This window comes from Schistocerca americana, chromosome 10 (genome assembly GCF_021461395.2).
Source record: "Schistocerca americana isolate TAMUIC-IGC-003095 chromosome 10, iqSchAmer2.1, whole genome shotgun sequence".
Classification (NCBI taxonomy): domain Eukaryota; kingdom Metazoa; phylum Arthropoda; class Insecta; order Orthoptera; family Acrididae; genus Schistocerca; species Schistocerca americana.
This window is the reverse complement of record NC_060128.1, coordinates 191,503,295-191,525,320: the sequence shown is the minus strand read 5'-3', so window position 1 is coordinate 191,525,320 and position 22,026 is coordinate 191,503,295. Positions and strand designations below refer to the sequence as shown.

At 43.7% G+C, this 22,026-nt stretch overlaps 1 protein-coding gene across 1 annotated transcript in view; it reads left to right on the top strand.

Annotated features, from left to right (window-relative positions):
• LOC124552446 (juvenile hormone epoxide hydrolase 1-like) overlaps positions 1–14,829 on the top strand; it is a 78,541-nt gene extending 63,712 nt beyond the window's left edge. The window contains exons 5-6 of the mRNA XM_047126724.1: positions 4,095–4,329; positions 14,463–14,829. Of these exons, the coding sequence (XP_046982680.1) occupies positions 4,095–4,329; positions 14,463–14,658 (431 nt within the window). The 3' untranslated portion in view covers positions 14,659–14,829. The remainder of the gene's footprint in view (positions 1–4,094; positions 4,330–14,462) is intronic.
• Positions 14,830–22,026: the final 7,197 nt, after the last annotated feature.

Here is a 22,026-nt window from a genome sequence, read left to right as displayed (position 1 = left end):
GCCCACTACACGCCCTCGCTCAAAGTCCGTCAACTGCACATACGGTTCACGTCCACGCTGTCGCGGCATGCTACCAGTGTTAAAGACTGCGATGGAGCTCCGTATGCCACGGCAAACTGGCTGACACTGACGGCGGCGGTGCACAAATGCTGCGCAGCTAGCGCCATTCGACGGCCAACACCGCGGTTCCTGGTGTGTCCGCTGTGCCGTGCGTGTGATCATTGCTTGTACAGCCCTCTCGCAGTGTCCGGAGCAAGTATGGTGGGTCTGACACACCGGTGTCAATGTGTTCTTTTTTCCATTTCCAGGAGTGTAGAACTTCCCTAGTAATCTGCCTACAAAGCCAGACTATCTATCAACACCTTAAAAATGTATAGTATTAAAAAAGTTTAGTTCATATTCCAGAAGGAAGGATGCAGTTTTGGGGTGTTATTTTGACATATCCAACAAGAATGGGATATGAGGCTACAGAGAGCGTTTAAGTCCATGAAATTATTCTGATGTATTTAGTTTGAAGAAAATATGTAAAACAAACTAGCATCGTCGTAATGTAAGGCTTTCGATATATTAGGTTGGTGCATAAATTCGTAGCATTTTTCTTTACGCTTAATAAACACAACAGATACACGTAACAGAGACTTTAGACATCAATAAAGTATTCTCCGTCACTGTTTCGTCTGCCAACGCTGGGGTGACTTTTCGATTCCGCGACTGTAGAGATCAGGTAGTTCCGGGGCAAAGGACTCGGCGATCCATGTTCGGAGCGCGTTTTCATCCGTAAAGGAAGTTCCTTGAAGATTTTTCGGTAGAGACCGGGGAAGGTGAAAATCTGAGGGCGCAAGATGAGGTTAATAAGGTAGGTACAGCGTTGACTTCCCAACCCAACTCATGAATAGTGCTATTCGCCAGTCTAGCAGGATGTTGGTGGGCATTATCATGGAGTAGCATCACTTCACGCAGTCGTCCTGGTCGTTGTTCTTGGACTGCGTCTGCAGGACGTGTAAAGTTTTGACAGTAAATGTCGGCAGGATGGTTACGCTCGGAGAAGCAATTGGTAGCACACCACACCGCCGCTGTTCTACCAGATGCATAGCGTTATCTTTTGTGGATGCGCGCAGGTCTTTGTACGGGGAGCTGCTGATTTGTTTGCGCTCAACTGTTCCTTTCTGTTTCTTATGTTAGCATAAAAACACCATTACTCATCACTAGTAACGATACAGCATAACAATGGTGAGTGTTGTTTACGAGAAAATTGATGCTGAGCAGGCAGAGATGCACACCGCTGATTTCTTGTGATTTTGGCTTACAGTATGAGGTACCCATACACACGATTTCCGAACTTTCCCCACTGCATGCAAATGCCGCACGATGGTGGAATGATCACAGTTCATCACATTTGCTACTTCTCGAGTACATCTACGTGGATAGTTGTGGATTAATGCATTTACGTGAACTTCATCAAACCCTGAAGGTCTTCTTGAACGTGGGGAATCACTAATGCCAAAGCGATCCTCTTAAAAGGAGAAAACCATCTTCTTGCCATGCCGTGTCCAGCGGTGTCGTCCCCGTACACGGCGCAAATGTTTCTGGATGGCCCCCGCTGCTATCACCCCTTAACTGAACACAAACAGAAGAATATGTCGGAAATGTTCAGGTTTCTGCACTCGGCGCTCCATTTACTAGCGCCTACATCTCTACTCACTATCTACAAATGAAAAAAATGTCCCGCTATGTATCGTAATCTCAAACTGTCCCACTAGCTCCAATTTTCCTTCCTGTATGTGCATAGTAGGAAAAGGTCTTTTTCAGTAACCAACGAAGAGTGATTTTGATGGGTGTGCGTGCCTGCGGCCGACTTTTTGAAATTACACTACTGGCCATTCAAATTGCTACACCAAGAAGAAATACAGATAATAAACGGGTATTCATTGGACAAATAAATTATACTAGGACTGACATGCGATTACATTTTCACGCAATTTGGGTGCATAGATCCTGAAAAATCAGTACCCAGAACAACCACCTCTGGCCGTAATAACGGCCTTGATACGCCTGGGCATTGAGTCAAACAGAGCTTGGATGGCGTGTACAGGTACAGCTGCCCATGCAGCTTCAACACGATACCACAGTTCATCAAGAGTAGTGACTGGCGTTTCACCAGGCAACGCCAGTCACCTGCTGTTTGTGTATGAGAAATCGGTTGGAAACTTTCCTCATGTCAGCACGTTGTAGGTGTCGCCACCGGCGCCACCCTTGTGTGAATGCTTTGAAAAGCTAATCATTTGCATATCACAGCATCTTCTTCCTGTCGGTTAAATTTCGCGTCTGTAGCACGATCTTCGTGGTGTATGCAATTTTAATGGCCAGTTGTGTATTAAGCCCAAAATCTTGTGTGCGTTCCTTGTAACTTAACTTGAACGACCTGACAGTTTGAGCGATGTAGTTCACATTACAGCTGTTGCACCGAACTTTGTAGATACCAGATTTATCATATTTGTCTTTCTCCAGTTTTAAACTGTTTCTTAATTCTCATAGTAACATGTTGTTGCTTCTAAATGCGGCTTCAGTTTTTTGAACGGCGTAAGTATATTAGCTCCTTCCAGAGATAAGCTACCGAAATACGGCATTTATTACATTGTAACTTATTAGAAGGCACTGCTGCTACTTTCAGATGCTCAAAATTTTGAGTGCCTCCATAGTTTCCGTTTGCTTCCACATCTCAACTGTTTGCCACTATTTCTGCTACAAAATTTATAATAAAGAATTATTAAACATAAGATGTGAATTATCATTATATTATAGTCATTCAATTGAGTTTCTGGACCACGTTCGGCACTGCCGGGGTTTCCTACCCCTCATGTCATTATGTTCTATATATCTTACATAGTATGAAGGCCGTCCAGCAGGTTGGTTTTATACAGGAAACCGCTACACTACATTATTTCCCACTCTTTTGGCTACAAAACCCTGTTTTCCAACATAATCTCCGTTCTGTGCGAGGACCTTACGCCACCTCACTGGTAGGGCATGTATGTCCAGATGGTTCCTCTCTACTGGTCGACCTCAGAGCCAACGTCTTACTACATGAATGACTTCCTAATCATCCACATATCTCTTCCTGCGGGGTGCATCATTCACTGGGCCAAACTGATGGAAGTCGGAAGGTGTGAGATCCAGGCTGGAGGATGGATGAGGAAGAACAGTCCAACAAAATTTTATGAGCTCCTCTCCAGTGGGCAGACTTGCGTGAGGCCGACAGGAATGTCCGGTTGTGCAGCGAGGTGTCTGATTACGATCTGTGGATGAAAGTGAACAGATGTTCGAACATTGCAGGAGTCACAGCTGTGCTGGACCAGCCGGTATGCTGAAGATCGGACAGCTCTGCGAGACCTGACTGCGGTGATGACAGACGCCTCGTCCAACGACTCACCGTGCTTTTGTTCACTACCAGACCACCTTCGACATTCTGCAAGCTCCTGTGAATACCTGCGATGCTCTCGCTTTGCACCGAACAATTATGGTGGTTACGTATGGAGCCATCACCAACTGGGACTTTATGAAACTGCCGGCCGTTGTGGCCGAGCGGTTCTGGGCGCTTCAGTCCGGAACCGCGCTACGGTCGCAGCTTCGAACCCTGATTCGGGCATGGATGTGTGATGTCCTTAGGTTAGTTAGGTTTTATTAGTTCCAGGTCAAGGGGACTGATGACCTCGGATGTTAAGTCCCATAGTGCTCAGAGCCATTTAAACTTTATGAAACTATAGGAGCTCCGCATTTTTTCGACCGAAGTTGGACGAGAAAAAAATGTGTTGGGTTTGTTATTGAGCGCCTCTCGTTCATAGACGTCTGACCATATCTTCCTGGTGCTTCACATCCTTTGTCAGGCAGTGTACTTATTTAATTTATTTTTTCTTTTCGCAGTCTCTTTATGTGCTCTGTCTTGACTTTCCGTTGCTCACCTTTTCTATCCTTCGCTGCCTCTCTTCAAACTCAATAGCATATCCTTGTTTCGTCTTCCTCAAGGGCAGTTAATTCTTTTTATACATTTTTATGTGTGTTTTGCTGTATGCACTCAATAATCGTGGTTTGTCCAGGCATTGCACTGCAGACTACACCTGTTGGCTTGGCCGCCTACATCCTGGAGAAGTTCTCCACCTGGACCGACCCGTCTTGGAAGACTCTGCCCGACGGAGGTCTGACCAAGAAGTACGAACTGGCGGACCTCCTGGATAACGTCATGATCTACTGGGTCACCGGCTCCATCACCACCTCCGTCAGGCTCTACTCTGAGCACTTCAGCAAAGCAGCGAAAGTCGGCCGCAAGAGAGTGTGAGTACTGATGTTATCTATGGGTACAGTAACCTACCCTACTGTAGAAAATCATTTGTCTGGGTTGCGCACGTAAACATTCGGTCTCTCGACTGGGATTTCCCATGTATGAACTGTCTACGAGTATAGCTATAAGAACACGGTATCTGACAGTGGACTTACTACGCTCCATCTCTTTTAGTAACAGTGTCTGCAAGTATAGTTTATGACGTTGAGGTGGGAGGTTCCTACCCCATTCTGTGGCATCTAATAGACAGGCCTACTAGATCAGTGGCTTGCCAAACGAGTGCAATTATCATCAGAGATATTTTCATGATCATCATACCCACTGCAACTATGCTTGAAATATGAGCCCTAGTGCCCATCAGTTAGGCTATAATTTATTCTCGTCCTTACTTTTTAATGCAAAGGAATGGATAACGCATATGACTAGTAGCTAGTGCACATTTCTGATGGACTCACTCCACCCTGGCAAGGCCACATTTCCTTCCTGTGGTATATGTTTTATCCAAAGCTTAGACATCCCAGCAAGAAAGCCGGATACCAATATAGGAAAGAAGGCCAATTTGCATGTTTAATCATTCAGATGTGCACTTCCTTAAAATAGATCCCCGAATCCAGTAATTGTGAATTGAATGAATGGCTGGTCGTCTGCTGATCACAGATAGTGAAGGTAGCTTCTATAACCATCTTTTGGACAGTCCTCTCGTCACCTTTGGCCGAACCAAAGAGGGGAAGTATACCAGAGCACCAGAGGGCCTGGAATGTGGCTGACCAATACGGTGGCAAGGTGCTCCCCCCACTTCTGCGCAGGCGCGGGATGACCCAATGAACGGCCACGTTTCGGCACTACGTCGCTGGTTCCTGAGGTGTAAAGACATGCTCTATGTGTGCTCCAGAAAAACAAATTGTGGAATATTTAGGAGTAGATGAACAAATAATTGCTCTTCTCAGTACGTTTCATTTTGGCCGCCTAACGGCAGATGAGATTTTCTCCAGTTTTGCCTTACAAATAGTGAACAAGAAATACTGAAAATCATTGCGTTCCGCAATATCTCAATCTTTGTGTCATTTGGCACACAAATAACCAGTAGCCCTTGAGAACCATGTTAATAATTAAAGTTTACGTAAGAATACGTATATTTTCTTTTCTAAATAGCACCGCTCACGCAAACTATTTATTAGAAGGCGGTGAGTCGCGCGTTGTGTTTAAAAAATATTATATCGTACGCACTTCCGGGCTGCCGATGTCCGTACGAGTGTTATAGCGGTGTAAGTTAATTAAAAGTCTCATGCTAGCCCACGAGATTTAAAGCCACCCCAACCAAAATAATGAAATATATAATTATAAAAATATATAATTATACCGTGATAAGTGATAAGAGTGCCCGTGGTCTAGGGGTAGCGTCTTTGATTCATAATCAAAACGTCTTCGGTCCCGGCTTCGATCCCCGACACTGTCTAAATTTTGATAAATAATCAGCATTGGCGGCCAAAGACTTCCGGCATAAGTCAGCCTCATTCTGCCAACGGCCTTGTCAAAGAGGGCGGAGGAGCGGATAGAGGTTCAGGGCACTCTCTTGTCCTAGGGATGGGAAATTGCCCCTAAAGGCGGAAGAATCAGCAATGATCAACGACATGAGGATGCAGAAGGCAATGGAAACCACTGCATTAAAGACACGTAACGTGTATCCACAGGACATGTGGCCTGTAATTGAAGAAGTGTCATGATGATCTCTCCATTGGCAAAAGATTCCGGAATAGTCCCCCATTCGGATCCCCGGGAGGGACTGACAAGGGGGAGGTTACCATGAGAAAAAGATTCAACAATCAACGAAAGGATAACGTTCTACAAGTCTGGGCGTGGAATGTCAGAAGCTTGAACGTGGTATGGAAACTAGAAAATCTAAAAAGGGAAATGCAAAGGCTCAATCTAGATACAGTAGGGGTCAGTGAAGTGAAGTGGAAGGAAGACAAGGATTTCTGGTCAGATGAGTATCGGGTAATATCAACAGCAGCAGAAAATGGTATAACAGGTGTAGGATTCGTGATGAATAGGAAGGTAGGGCAGAGGGTGTGTTACTGTGAACAGTTCAGTGACCGGATTGTTCTAATCAGAATCGACAGCAGACCAACACCGACAACGATAGTTCAGGTATACATGCCGACGTCGCAAGCTGAAGATGAACAGATAGAGAAAGTGTATGAGGATATCGAAAGGGTAATGCAGTACGTAAAAGGGGACGAAAATCTAATAGTCATGGGCGACTGGATTGCAGTTGTAGGAGAAGGAGTAGAAGAAAAGGTTAGAGGAGAATATGGGTTTGGGACAAGGAATGAAAGAGGAAAAAGACTAATTGAGTTCTGTAACAAGGTTCAGCAAGTAATAGCGAATACCCTGTTCAAGAATCACAAGAGGAGGTGGTATACTTGGAAAAGGCCGGGAGATATGGGAAGATTTCAATTAGATTACATCATGGTCAGACAGAGATTCCGAAATCAGATACTGGATTGTAAGGCGTACCCAGGAGCAGATACAGACTCAGATCACAATATAGCAGTGATGAAGAGTAGGCTGAAGTTCAAGACATTAGTCAGGAATAATCAATACGCAAAGAAGTGGGATACGGAAGTACTAAGGAATGACGAGATACGTTTGAAGTTGTCTAACGCTATAGATACAGCAACAAGGAATAGCGCAGTAGGCATTACAGTTGAAGAGGAATGAACATCTCTAAAAAGGGCCATCACAGAAGTTGGGAAGGAAAACATAGATACAAAGAAGGTAGCTGCGAAGAAACCAGGGGTAACGGAAGAAATACTTCAGTTGATTGATGAAAGGAGGAAGTACAAACATGTTCCGGGAAAATCAGGAATACAGAAATACAAGTCGCTGAGGAATGAAATAAATAGGAAGTGCAGGGAAGCTAAGACGAAATGGCTGCAGGAAAAATGTGAAGACATCGAAAAAGATATGATTGTCGGAAGGACATACTCAGCATACAGGAAAGTCAAAACAACCTTTGGTGACATTGGAAGCAACGGTGGTAACATTAAGAGTGCAACGGGAATTCCACTGTTAAATGCAGAGGAGAGAGCAGATAGGTGGAAAGAATACACTGAAAGCCTCTATGAGGGTGAAGAATTGTCTGATGTGATAGAAGAAACAGGAGTCTATTTAGAAGAGATAGGGGATCGAGTATTAGAATTTAAAAGAGCTTTGGAGGACTTACGGTCAAATAATGCAGAAGGGATTGATAACATTCCATCAGAATTTCTAAAATCATTGGGGGAAGTGGCAACAAAACGACTATTCACGTTGGTGTGTAGAATATATGAGTCTGGCGACATACCATCTGACTTCCGGAAAAAGCATCATCCACACAATTCCGAAGACGGCAAGAGCTGACAAGTGCGAGAATTATCGAACAATCAGCTTAACAGCTCATGCATCGAAGCTGCTTACAAGAGTAATATACAGAAGAATGGAAAAGAAAATTGAGAATGCGCTAGGTGACGATCAGTTTGGCTTTAGGAAAAGTAAAGGGACGAGAGAGGCAATTCTGACGTTACGGCCAATAATGGAAGCAAGGCTAAAGAAAAATCAAGACACTTTCATAGGATTTGTCGACCTGGAAAAAGCGTTCGACAATATAAAATGGTGCAAGCCGTTCGAGATTCTGAAAAAAGTAGGGGTAAGCTATAGGGAGAGACGGGTCATATACAATATGTACAACAACCAAGAGGGAATAATAAGAGTGGACGATCAAGAACGAAGTGCTCGTATTAAGAAGGGTGTAAGACAAGGCTGTAGCCTTTCGCCCCTACTCTTCAATCTGTACATCGAGGAAGCAATGATGGAAATAAGAGAAAGGTTCAGGAGTGGAATTAAAATACAAGGTGAAAGGATATCAATGATACGATTCGCTGATGACATTGCTATCCTGAGTGAAAGTGAAGAAGAAATAAATGATCTGCTGAACGGAATGAACAGTCTAATGAGTACACAGTACGGTTTGAGAGTAAATCGGAGAAAGACGAAGGTAATGAGAAATAGTAGAAATGAGAACAGCGAGAAACTTAACATCAGGATTGATGGTCACGAAGTTAATGAAGTTAAGGAATTCTGCTACCTAGGCAGTAAAATAACCAATGACGGACGGAGCAAGGAGGACATCAAGAGCAGACTCGCTATGGCAAAAAAGTCATTTCTGGCCAAGAGAAGTCTACTAATATTAAATACCGGCCTTAATTTGAGGAAGAAATTTCTGAGGATGTACGTCTGGAGTACAGCATTGTATGGTAGTGAAACATGGACTGTGGGAAAACCGGAACAGAAGAGAATCGAAGCATTTGAGATGTGGTGCTATAGACGAATGTTGAAAATTAGGTGGACTGATAAGGTACGGAATGAGGAGGTTCTACGCAGAATCGGAGAGGAAAGGAATATGTGGAAAACACTGTTAAGGAGAAGGGACAGGATGATAGGACATCTGCTAAGACATGAGGGAATGACTTCCATGGTACTAGAGGGAGCTGTAGAGGGCAAAAACTGTAGAGGAAGACAGAAATTGGACTACGCCAAGCAAATAATTGAGGACGTAGGTTGCAAGTGCTACTCTGAGATGAAGAGGTTAGCACAGGAAAGGAATTCGTGGCGGGCCGCAACAAACCAGTCAGTAGACTGATGACAAAAAGAAAAAAAAAAGTGGCCACATACACACACATAAACCGTTATACCGTGATACAAACTCTTATCATATGATGTCTACCATTACTTGGTTTCCGCGTAACTGCTGTGGTGTGGAATTAATGCAGTTATTCCGTGTAAGTCAGTGGCGACTGCTACGTGTGGTTTGAAATATGCGCGCAGGCGCCAGTTGCAACCTACAACGATGCTGACATAACGTAGCAGTTTGAATTCTAAATATTGTTTTTGGAACGCCATGTGTATCTTGAGCGCGTGTAAATGCATCTTACATATACGTTGCGTGACTTAATCTCAATACACAGGCAAAAAGTTATTTATTATTAATGGAAATGTTACGCTCTCTTCCAATGAATGACAACCGAACGTAACCTGCAACTAACCCACCGATAACGTAGAGCATGAAATGATTTCTTTTCCCAGAAAATTAATCTAATGTTGCACAGAAAGAAATAATGGTATAAACGCCTGCGTGTTATTGAAGTAATTGGAAAAAATTTCTTTACCTTTATCTCTTTAAGAATTGAGTTAACTTTTAATCCTTTGAATTAAATAAAAATATTTGAAACCACAAGTGAAGCCTCACCTAAGCCATGCGGGGTTAAATCTCTGAATAAGTTTCGTAACCAAAAATATTAACTAACTTTAATATTGAAAACTGACTTTGGAAATTCATAAAAGCACGTAGAATTATTTTCCTTTACGAGCGAAGCTCGCAAACAATGAAATATTTTTTAGCAATCGTAAAGGCTGACTCAGCGCCACCGAAACATTCGAAGCCAGATTTGCAATCGACAGCAATATTATCATTGTCTTTAAATAAATTTCACTTGAAGGCAGAAGAATTTTTGAAAGGAAACATAAGATACTTTGAATTAACAATATATTGTAACCTTAAAGTACAGACAGCATGTTATACATACATGGATCCATAGGCGACAGAGAACAAACAGGCGAAAAGCAGAGAACAAACAGGGGTGAGCAACATGCCTCTTGTGTGTATACACCATGTGATCAAAAGTATCTGGACACTTGGCTGAAAATGACTTACAAGTTCGTGGCGGCCTCCATCGCTAACGCTGGAATTCTGTATGGCGTTGGCTCACCCTCAGCCTTGATGACTGCTTCCACTCTCGCAGGCGTACGTTCAAATAGGTGCTGAAATGTATCTCGGGGAATGGCAGCCCATTATTCACCGAGTGCTGCACTGAGGAGTGGTATCGATGTCGGTCGGTGAGGCCTGGCACGAAGTCGGCCTTCCAAAGCATCCCAAAGGTGTTCTATAGAATTCAGGTCAGGACTCTGAGCAGGCCGTTACAGGGATGTTATTTTCGTGTAACCACTCAGCCACAGGCTGTACATTATGAACAGGTGCTCGATCGTGTTGAAAGATGCTGTCGCCATCCCTGAATTGCTCTTCTACAGTGGGAAGCAAGAAGGTGCTTAAAACATCAACGTACGCCTGTGCTGTGATAGTTCCACGCAAAACAACAAGGGGTGCAAGCCCCTCCATGAAAAACATGACCGCACCATAACACCACCGCCTCCGAATTTTACTGTTGGCACTAAACACGCTGACAGATGACGTTTACCGGGCATTCACCATACCCACACCCTGACATTGCGATTCGTCACTCCATACGTTTCTCCATTGTCCAATCGTCCAATGTTTACGCTCCTTACACCAAGCGAGGCTTCGTTTGGCATTTACCGGCGCGTTGCGTGGCTTGTGAGCAGCCGCTCGCCCATGAAATTCAAGTTTTATCACTTTCCGCCTAACTGTCATAGTACTTGCAGTGGATCCTGATGCAGTTTGGAATTCCTGTGTGATGGTCTGGATAGATGTCTGCCTATTACACATTACGAACCTCTTCAAGTGTTGTCGGTCTCTGTCAGTCCACAGACGAGGTCGGCCCGTACGCTTTTGTGCTGTATGTGTCTCTTCACGTTTCCACTACACTATCACATCGGACCTAGGGATGTTTAGGAATGTGGAAATCTCGCGTACAACCGTATGACACAAGTGACACCCAATCACCTGACCACGTTCGAAGTCAGTGAGTTCCGCGGAGAGCCCCATTATGCTTTCTCATAATGTCTAATGACTACTGAGTCACTGAGATGGAGACCGAGCGAGGCGGCGCAGTGGTTAGCACACTGGACTCGCATTCGGGAGGGCGACGGTTCAATCCCGTCTCCGGCCATCCTGATTTAGGTTTTCCGTGATTTCCCTAAATCGTTTCAGGCAAATGCCGGGATGGTTCCTTTGAAAGGACACGGCCGATTTCCTTCCCAATCCTTCCCTAACCCGAGCTTGCGCTCCGTCTCTAATGACCTCGTTGTCGACGGGACGTTAAACACTAACCACCACCACCACCACCACCACTGAGATGGAGTACCTGGCAGCAGGTGGCAGCACAATGCACCTAGTATGAAAAACGTATGTTTTTGGGGGTGGCCGGATACTTTTGATCACATAGCGTATGTCCAATTGGGCGTGACTTAATTTAGCGAGCTATTGTGACCCATTAGGTGGAGGTGTGTAACGTTACTTCTCCCCTGCTGCACTGTGTAGCGGCCATCTGCCGCTGCAGTTCACTGTGGTCGACAACCTCGCCTCTCCGAACAGCAGCGCCCTTTGTTCGGAACGCTCTCCACACACGTGAAGCAATGCTGTGAGCAGCAGCAAACTCCTGGGCTGCACTCGTCATTCTTCAAGTTTGCCAATGATTCTTCCCCATCTGAACTCATCCAAATGTTGTCTCTGGGTCATGTTGTAATGAAGACCACCACCACCACCACAGGGTACCTCAACCGCTAGCTGACTGACACACACAGTCTTTTCCAGTTCCTTCAACTGCCCTGCTTAGCTGAGTGGTTACGCGGTTGCCTATCATGCAGCGGGACCGGGTTCGATTCCGGGCCGGGTTGGAGATTTTCTGCATTGGCGGACTGGCTGTTGTGTTATCATCATCATCATCATCATCGTCATCGTCATCATCAAGATCTCATCATAACGGACGCGCAAGTCACACAGAGTGGCGTCGACTGAAACAAGACTTGCAACCCGGTGGCAGAACTTCTCCGGACCGAACCTCCCGCCCAACAACGCCACACGATCATTTGATTTCATTTTTTTCTTCTAGTGTAGCCCTATTTGGCGCTATGGTCACATTCACCTCATGTCCATCTTTCTGTGGACCACTGGGAGACCTCTGGCAACACGCTGCCGGACTGATATCAATTACTGCAGTGTCGTTAATTTGTCGCATTACTTTGTCTACCTCGTCCGCAACTTTCTCAGAGCAGTGTGCAGTTGGTGTATAGCTCTTGATATTAGTGCACTCCTAATTAGCCCCGTGCTCAGTCACATTTGGAATGTGTAGGCGGTTTCCTGACAGACTGGAAAACTCGTTGGTGAAACCACTTCACAAAATTGAATGAGCTGTGGATGAAGCCCGACCAACAGGCATTACATGCATTGATCAAAAATGATAGTGCATTGAGAATGGCTAGTTTCTAGCTGAAATCTAGATCTGCCAATAACATTTAAAAAGGACGACTGACAGCTGAAATCTATTATTTACAAAACTTTGCAAATTGTGAAAGACAGATAAAACAGACGACTACGGGCCCATTTCTTTGCTATCAGTGTGGTCGAAAGTTTTGAAAAAGTAGTCTTTCAGAAATAAGTGCCGCATTTCGGAACAGATAATCTGCTGTCAGGTACGGAATTTACCTTCAGTAGAAGAGTACCAGCAGGAAAAAAAGTTACCCTTTTATATCAGGTACTGTCAGGACTAGACGGTAGGCTGACAACTGTAGGTATTTTCCGTAATTTAACAATAGCATTTAATTGTGCGGATCATCAAATACTTTTGCGTAAACTGAGACGTCGTGGCATTAGGATAAATTTCAGCAGTGGTTCACTTCAGACGTAAGTGTTCAGTGTCAACAAAGAGGAAAGAGGTTAGAATCTGACTGGGGGGGGGGGGGGGGCGACAAAGTCAGAGATGCCGAGGGGTTCTACTCTGGCTCTATCCCTTTTCTTGATATATGCCGATAATCTGACACTAAACGTGAGTGATGATGCAAAAATAATTCCCTATGAAAATGACAAGTCTTAATGCTGAAGGCGTCGAACGTAATATAAATGATGTCGCTACTATGGTAGTCTGGAACATAGTACGTGGCTCTGAGAGAACAGATTAATGTTTTGATGTGATTTTCTCGTATTATCAGCCGTTGTCACGGCATCGTGTTGCCGCAGCTTTTCGACGGCTTTCCAACTCGTCATCATCTGCCGCAGTTCTTGCCCAGTACGTTCGTTTATAGCTACTGGACCGTTGGCGCTGCTTCTGGGATTCGGTCATCCGAGAGGCAGGCAGTGGAAATATAGCGTACCTGACGTTCGTGTCGACCAGAAAAACTCAGCCCTATATGAGATGGGATCCGAAGAAAAATAACTGACGACGACAAATAGAATTTACGGGAAAATAATCCCGAAATATGACGCAAGCTATTGATAGAGCCGCCAAACAATTAAAACTTAAGTTATTAAACTCTTAAGATCAACCGTAAATTGATATACCGGGCGCTAAAAAAGTCAGTATAAATTTGAAAACTTAATAGACCAGGGAGTAATGTAGATAGAGAGGTAAAAATTGACACACATGCTTGGAATGACATGGGGTTTTATCAGAACCAAAAAAAAAAAATTGCTACATGCGTGAAAGATCTCTTGCGCGCGTCGTTTGGTGATGACCGTGTGCTCAGCCGCCACTTTCGTCATGCTTGGCCTCCCAGGTCCCCAGACCTCAGTCCGTCCGATTATTGGCTTTGGGGTTACCTGAAGTCGCAAGACAACATCCGACGCCAATGCCTCACCATAACTCCGGACATGCTTTACAGTGCTGTTCACAACATTATTCCTCGACTACAGCTATTGGTGAGGAATGATGGTGGACATATTGACCATTTCCTGTAAAGAACATCATCTTTGCTTTGTGTTACTATGTTATGCTAATTATTGCTATTCGGATCAGACGAAGCGCCATCTGTCGGACATTTTTTGAACTTATGTGTTTTTTTGGTTCTACTAAACCCCATGTCATTCCAAGCGTGTGTGTCAATGTGTACCTCTCTATCTACGTTGTTCCGTGATTTATTCAGTTTTCAAATTTATACTTTTAACCACCCGATATATAATGAGGAAGTAATGAAAATTAACTTTTAAATAAATAGATGTATAATTTTTTAAAATATTTCATGTTTACGAACATGATTTTCATTTACCTCCCCATGCAATAAGATACGTTATTTATCTAGGTTGAAGTTGACTCACCTATAACCGATAAGCTCCGTAAACGACGCAGCTCGTGTCCGGGGCTGAGGAAATCTACACCATGTCCATGTTGTGTTGCAGCATCGAGAAGTACCCGCCGACAGCGGTGGCGCAGTTCGAGAACGACCTGATGTTCACCCCTGAGTCCATGGCCCGCGACACACACCCGGGGCTGGTGCGCTACAACGTCTACAGGGGTGGACACTTTGCCGCCTTCGAGGAGCCCAAAGTGCTGGCCGACGACGTCTGGGACTTCGTCAAATCTATACGAGCGTAAATGTGTGTGTCAGAGAGAGAGAGAGAGAGGGAGAGAGAGAGAGAGAGAGAGAGAATCGTACACATAATCATCAGAATTAAATGTTAGAGTGTATGCGTTGCACTAAGGACAAATTTAAACTGTAAAGTTAATTGTAATCACTGTAGTAAAAATAGTTTCTTTTTTTAACCAAACTGCGTTCGTTGCTTATTATATCCCTGTTACCCTCATACAAGGTGCCCCAGGAGGATTGGTCAGCATTCAGGGACTTGCCAGCAACGTTTATTCGAAGCAGAAGAATCTAATAATTGTGGGGTCCAAAATACACACCTCAGAAGCGCTCGTTCATTTTCGCTACTGTGAAAACACATCGCTTTTTCTAAACAAGTACTCGTAACTCTTAACGTGTCCATTTTGTACTAGTGTTTTCTGCTTCTACTGATCGTTGGTGCACGATGTTCGACGCTCTGAGACAAAATAGGGGTAAGCTGTACGGAAAGATGGGTAATGTATAATTTGTACAAGAACCGAGACGGAGCTTCTCGGATTGAAAACGTGTAAGACGGGGACGTAGTCCTTCACCGCTACTGTTCAATCTATATATCGAAGAAACAAAGGTGGAAATACTAGGTAGGTTGGACAGTGGAATTAAAAATGAAGGTGAAAACATAGCAATGATAAGATTCGCTAACGACATTACTGTCCTCGGTGAAAGTGAAGAAGAATTACAGGGCCCGCTGAGTGGAATGGTCTAAAGAGTATAGAATTTATTTATTTATTTATTTATTTATTTTTGGTCATCAGTCTACTGACTGGTTTGATGCGGCTCGCCACGAATTCCTTTCCTGTGCTAACCTCTTCATCTCAGAGTAGCACTTGCAACCTACGTCCTCAATTATTTGCTTACGTATTCCAATCTCTGTCTTCCTCTACAGTTTTTGCCCTCTACAGCTCCCTCTAGTACCATGGAAGTCATTCCCTCATGTCTTAGATGTCCTATCATCCTGTCCCTTCTCCTTATCAGTGTTTTCCACATATTCTTGTCCTCTCCGATTCTGCATAGAACCTCCTCATTCCGTACCTTATCAGTCCACCTAATTTTTAACGTTCGTCTGTAACACCACATCTCAAATTCTTCGATTCTCTTCTGTTCCGGTTTTCCCACAGTCCATGTTTCACTACCATACAATGCTGTACTCCAGACGTACATCCTCAGAAATTTCTTCCTCAAATTAAGGCCGGTATTTGATATTAGTACACTTCTCTTGGCCAGAAATGACTTTTTTGCCGTAGCGTGTCTGCTTTTGATGTCCTCCTTGCTCCGTCCGTCATTGGTTATTTTACTGCCTAGGTAGCAGAATTCCTTAACTTCATTGACTTCGTGACCATCAATCCTGATGTTAAGTTTCTCGCTGTTCTCATTTCTACTACTTCTCATTACCTTCGTCTTTCTCCGATTTACTCTCAAACCATACTGTGTACTCATTAGACTGTTCATTCCGTTCAGCAGATCATTTATTTCTTCTTCACTTTCACTCAGGATAGCAATGTCATCAGCGAATCGTATCATTGATATCCTTTCACCTTGTATTTTAATTCCACTCCTGAATCTTTCTTTTATTTCCATCATTGCTTCCTCGATGTACAGATTGAAGAGTAGGGGCGAAAGGCTACAGCCTTGTCTTACCCCTTCTTAATACGAGCACTTCGTTCTTGATCGTCCACCCTTATTATTCCCTCTTGGTTGTTTTACATATTGTATATGACCCGTCTCTCCCTATAGCTTACCCCTACTTCTTTCAGAATCTCGAACGGCTTGCACCATTTTATATTGTAGAACGCTTTTTCCAGGTCGACAAATCGTATGAAAGTGTCTTGATTTTTCTTTAGCCTTGCTTCCATTATTGGCCGTAACGTCAGAATTGCCTCTCTCGTCCCTTTCCCTAAAGCCAAACTGATCGTCACCTAGCACATTCTCAATTTTCTTTTCCATTCTTCTGTATATTATTCTTGTAAGCAGCTTCGATGCATGAGCTGTTAAGCTGATTGTGCGATAATTCTCGCACTTGTCAGCTCTTGCCGTCTTCGGAATTGTGTGGATGATGCTTTTTCCGGAAGTCAGATGGTATGTCGCCAGACTCATGTATTCTACACACCAACGTGAATAGTCGTTTTGTTGCCACTTCCCCCAATGATTTTAGAAATTCTGATGGAATGTTATCTATCCCTTCTGCATTATTTGACCGTAAGTCCTCCAAAGCTCTTTTAAATTCTAATACTCGATCCCCTATCTCTTCTAAATAGACTCCTGTTTCTTCTATCACATCAGACAATTCTTCACCCTCATAGAGGCTTTCAGTGTATTCTTTCCACCTATCTGCTCTCTCCTCTGCATTTAACAGTGGAATTCCCGTTGCACTCTTAATGTTACCACCGTTGGTTTTAATGTAACCAAAGAGTACAGAATATGAACTGAGAATAAATCGAAGAAAGATGAAAGTACTGAGCAGTAGCAGAAATGAGAACAACGAGAAGCTTAGACGAAGGAATTGTGCTACCTAGGCAGCAAAATAACTCATGACGGATGGAGCAAGGAGGACATAAAAAACAGGCCACCACTCCCAAAAAGTGCATTCCTGGCCAAGAGAAGTCTACTAGTATCAAACACGAGTCTTAAAATTTCAGGAAAACATTTCTGAGAATGTACGCTTGAAGAGCAGTATTGTATGGTAGTGAAACATGTACTCTGGGAAAACCGGAACAGAAGAGAATCGAAGCATTTGAGATGTGGTGCCACAGACGAATGTGAAAATTAGGTGGACTGGTAAGATGAGAGAAATGAGGAGGTTCTCCGTACAATCGACAAGGAAAGGAATATGCGAAAAATATTGTCAAGAAGAAGGGACAGGATGGTAGGACATCAGGGAATACCTTCCGTGGTAGACGGACTGGTAGAGGGTGACGGATTAGAACAGATCCGGAAATAACTGATGACGTAGGTTGCAACTGGTATTCAGATGAAGAGGGTAGCAGAGGAAGCAATGTGGTGTCACCGCCAGACACCACACTTGCTAGGTGGTAGCTTTAAATCGGCCGCGGTCCATTAGTACATGTCGGACCCGCGTGTTGCCACTGTCAGTGATTGCAGACCGAGCGCCACCACACGGCAGGTCTCGAGAGACTTACTAGCACTCGCCCCAGTTGTACGGACGACTTTGCTAGCGACTACACGGACGAAGACTCCCTCATTTGCAGAGGAAATAGATAGAATAGCCTTCAGCTAAGTCAATGGCTACGACCTAGCAAGGCGCCATTAACAGTTTATATTCTTTATAACGTACCGTCAAGAACGATGTATAGAAATGATGGATTAACGTTGAGTATTCCAGCAGCTACGTACTTTTCTTTATAGCATTCATTACATATCCTGTTTCAGACCTCACGCCAGCCTGCGTGAGTTTAACGCGTGCATTTCGGCCTTCTCTAGCAATATAACAAGCAATTTGTGACAGGCCGCATCAAACCAGTCAGAAAAATGTTGACTTAAGGGGGACGTTGATGAAATTGAGCAAAAATGTCAATTTTCGATTTATTTTTCTATTTGTTAGTACACCTCATGCACAATAAGTTCGCAAAGTTTGAATGCTGAAATCGCATTCGAAGTGCCTGAAAATTAATTAAAAGTGTGACGCGGCGTCCCTGCCACGCTCACGTTTTGAAGCAGCACTTCAATACCAGCACAGTGAACGACAATTCTGTGTATTGCTTTCAACCAGACGTGTGCGGGATGCATCTAGAAGGCCGTGATACATACTCTTTGGTTTTATAGATCATCTTTGGCCGATCCTGCACTTCTCAAGAACTGTGTTCATGGCAAAACCCAAAATCCAATTGAGTAAATTCACTCATATGGAAACGATGCCCTAAAAACACATTTGCATCTGTTACAGTTGTCAGATTTACAGCTTATGATGCAGTTATAGTATTTAATGATGGGAACGTCGCGAGGATGAAGGTATTAGAAAGAATGGGCTTCAAGACAGGAAATTTTACTCAAGACATCCTGCGAAAAATAGATTTACAGCGCGTCTCTACAGCTAAAAAGTCAGTTGAAGTCCTGGTAAAGGAAAGAAGACAGACAACAAGAAACCAGAAGAGAAGCCTTGAAGGGAACGACGACCCAGAGTACAAATGTGGTGCCATCTGAAAAAGTGACATAAGGAAAAAAGTTAGGTGGAACTTCAAATTGCGTTTCCCGAAAAATTTGTTTTTTAAAGTTTATGTATCTTTTCCTCAGATTCTATGAATGCTAGAATTATGAAATTTTGTACACATATTTCTATAAACCTAATAAAAGTTGTCTCAAGAGCAAATTTTGAAATTCTGATTGCAAGCTGAGATATGGGGCAAAGTGCTTGGAATTTTGCATGAATTTAAAATTGTACTTGTGGAATTATAATTAAAAAATTATGAAAATTCTCATATTTCACCTATTCTAAAAACCTCATGAGAGAAGCTTACAACATATAAAGAGATGAAACAGTGAAATTTCTACAATACTTTCTGAGAGAAAGTCTTTCTGAGTCTTGCTGCAACCCCTGTCCACAGTACCAGCAGCCCTTAGCGGCTCGCCATCTGACAAGTGTTCATGACGTCGCCATTCCGGCCGACATCTTTTTTAATATGTGACTTGTAAGTACTGCATCATTTCGAGTCAGTAAAAACTTTAATTTTATTAATGTACTATATACCCAATGTTTTAGTACAGTTAGTCTAATTCTGAAGACGACGCTCATAGTAGCGTCGAAACCAGGTCAATTTGGACTTAGTATTTGTGACCGAGGGCTTATTTGTTACAATATAACATACATTATTTTTTGAAAATAAAACTTCAAATTTCAATTAAAAAAAGTTGAAAACATATAATCAAATGATTTTAGATGTAAATGTGTTACTTATATATATATATATATATATATATATATATATATATATACAGGGCTATTACAAATGATTGAAGCGATTTCATAAATTCACTGTAGCTCCATTCATTGACATATGGTCACGACACACTACAGATACGTAGAAAAACTCATAAAGTTTTGTTCGGCTGAAGCTCGAGAGCGCAACGAGACAAATTGGCGACAGGAGCCGAGAAAGCGTATGTCGTGCTTGAAATGCACTCACATCAGTCAGTCATAACAGTGCAACGACACTTCAGGACGAAGTTCAACAAAGATCCACCAACTGCCAACTCCATTCGGCGATGGTATGCGCAGTTTAAAGCTTCTGGATGCCTCTGTAAGGGGAAATCAACGGGTCGGCCTGCAGTGAGCGAAGAAACGGTTGAACGCGTGCGGGCAAGTTTCACGCGTAGCCCGCGGAAGTCGACGAATAAAGCAAGCAGGGAGCTAAACGTACCACAGCCGACGGTTTGGAAAATCTTACGGAAAAGGCTAAAGCAGAAGCCTTACCGTTTACAATTGCTACAAGCTCTGACACCCGATGACAAAGTCAAACGCTTTGAATTTTCGGCGCGGTTGCAACAGCTCATGGAAGAGGATGCTTTCAGGGCGAAACTTGTTTTCAGTGATGAAGCAACATTTTTTCTTAATGGTGAAGTGAACAGACACAATGTGCGAATCTGGGCGGTAGAGAATCCTCACGCATTCGTGCAGCAAATTCGCAATTCACCAAAAGTTAACGTGTTTTGTGCAATCTCGCGGTTTAAAGTTTACGGCCCCTTTTTCTTCTGCGAAAAAAACGTTACAGGACACGTGTATCTGGACATGCTGGAAAATTGGCTTATGCCACAACTGGAGACCGACCGCGCCGACTTCATCTTTCAACAGGATGGTGCTCCAACGCACTTCCATCATGATGTTCGGCATTTTTTAAGCAGGAGATTGGAAAACCGATGGATCGGTCGTGGTGGAGATCATGATCAGCAATTCATGTCATGGCCTCCACGCTCTCCCGACTTAACCCCATGCGATTTCTTTCTGTGGGGTTATGTGAAAGATTCAGTGCTTAAACCTCCTCTACAAAGAAACGTGCCAGAACTGCGAGCTCGCATCAACAATGCTTTCGAACTCATTGATGGGGACATGCTGCGCCGAGTGTGGGAGGAACTTGATTATCGGCTTGATGTCTGCCGAATCACTAAAGGGGCACATATCGAACATTTGTGAATGCCTAAAAAAACTTTTTGAGTTTTTGTATGTGTGTGTAAAGCATTGTGAAAATATCTCAAATAATAAAGTTATTGTAGAGCTGTGAAATCGCTTCAATCATTTGTAATAACCCTGTATATATACACGTTGCGCCGCAGCTGTTGCGGAAATGGAAAGTGCTATTCATGTGCTGTTTCCACAGAATGGACTGGTAGTCAGGGGCTCATATAGTTGGCCAATAGACAGATTGCAGTAACACTTAGAAAATGTACTTTTTTTTTAAATGGCATAGCTTTTAACCTTTCCGATGGACTCGCATTCGGGAGGACGTTTCCAACAATGCAAGAGCGACAGCTGTGTGCGGTCAGGAGGCGCGCCGCGCCACATATGGGACAGGTTGGCGCGACCTGGTTGCCATGATGGCAGACGCCTCGACGAAACAACTCACTGTACTTTTGTTGATTGCCAGGCCTTTGTACACGCTATGCAAGTGCCTACGAATATCTACGATGCTCTGGATTTTCCTACGAAAGGAACTCAATGGCCGCTCTCTCCTTGGAACACAGCTCCGTTACAGTCGCAATTCTCAAGGCTACATATAGCGCCGACGCTTACCGGAATTCGTGAAACTTTAGGAGCTGAAGCTGGAATATTCCACGATGCCCCACGACAAAAATGGGGGTCCCCCATGAATCAGTATTGGGGCCACTCCTGTTCCTTATTTATATTAGTGATACGCCCCCTACTATTACGGCTAACTCTTAAATATTTCTGTTTGCTGATGACACTAGCTTGGTATTAAGGATGTTGTGTGCAACATCGGCTCTGTTTCAACTGGTGAAGTTCATGACGTTCGTGACTTGTAGAAAATAAAGCAACGATAATTCACAGTAAGACTCAGTTTTTACAGGTTCTAACACACAATTCAACAAAACCCGACGCTTTAATCTCACAGAATGGGCATACGATTAGTGAAACTGAACAGTTCTAATTTCTAGGCGTTCAGCTAGATAGTAAACTGTCGTGGGAAGTTCATGTTCAGGAGTACGTCCAAAGACTTAATGGTGCTATTTTTAATATTCGAACGGTATCCTAAGTGAGTGATCGTTCGCCGCGCGGGATTAGCCGAGCGGTCTCAGGCCCTGCAGTCATGGACCGTGCGGCTGGTCCCGGCGGAGGTTCGAGTCCTCGCTCGGGCATGGGTGTGTGTGTTTGT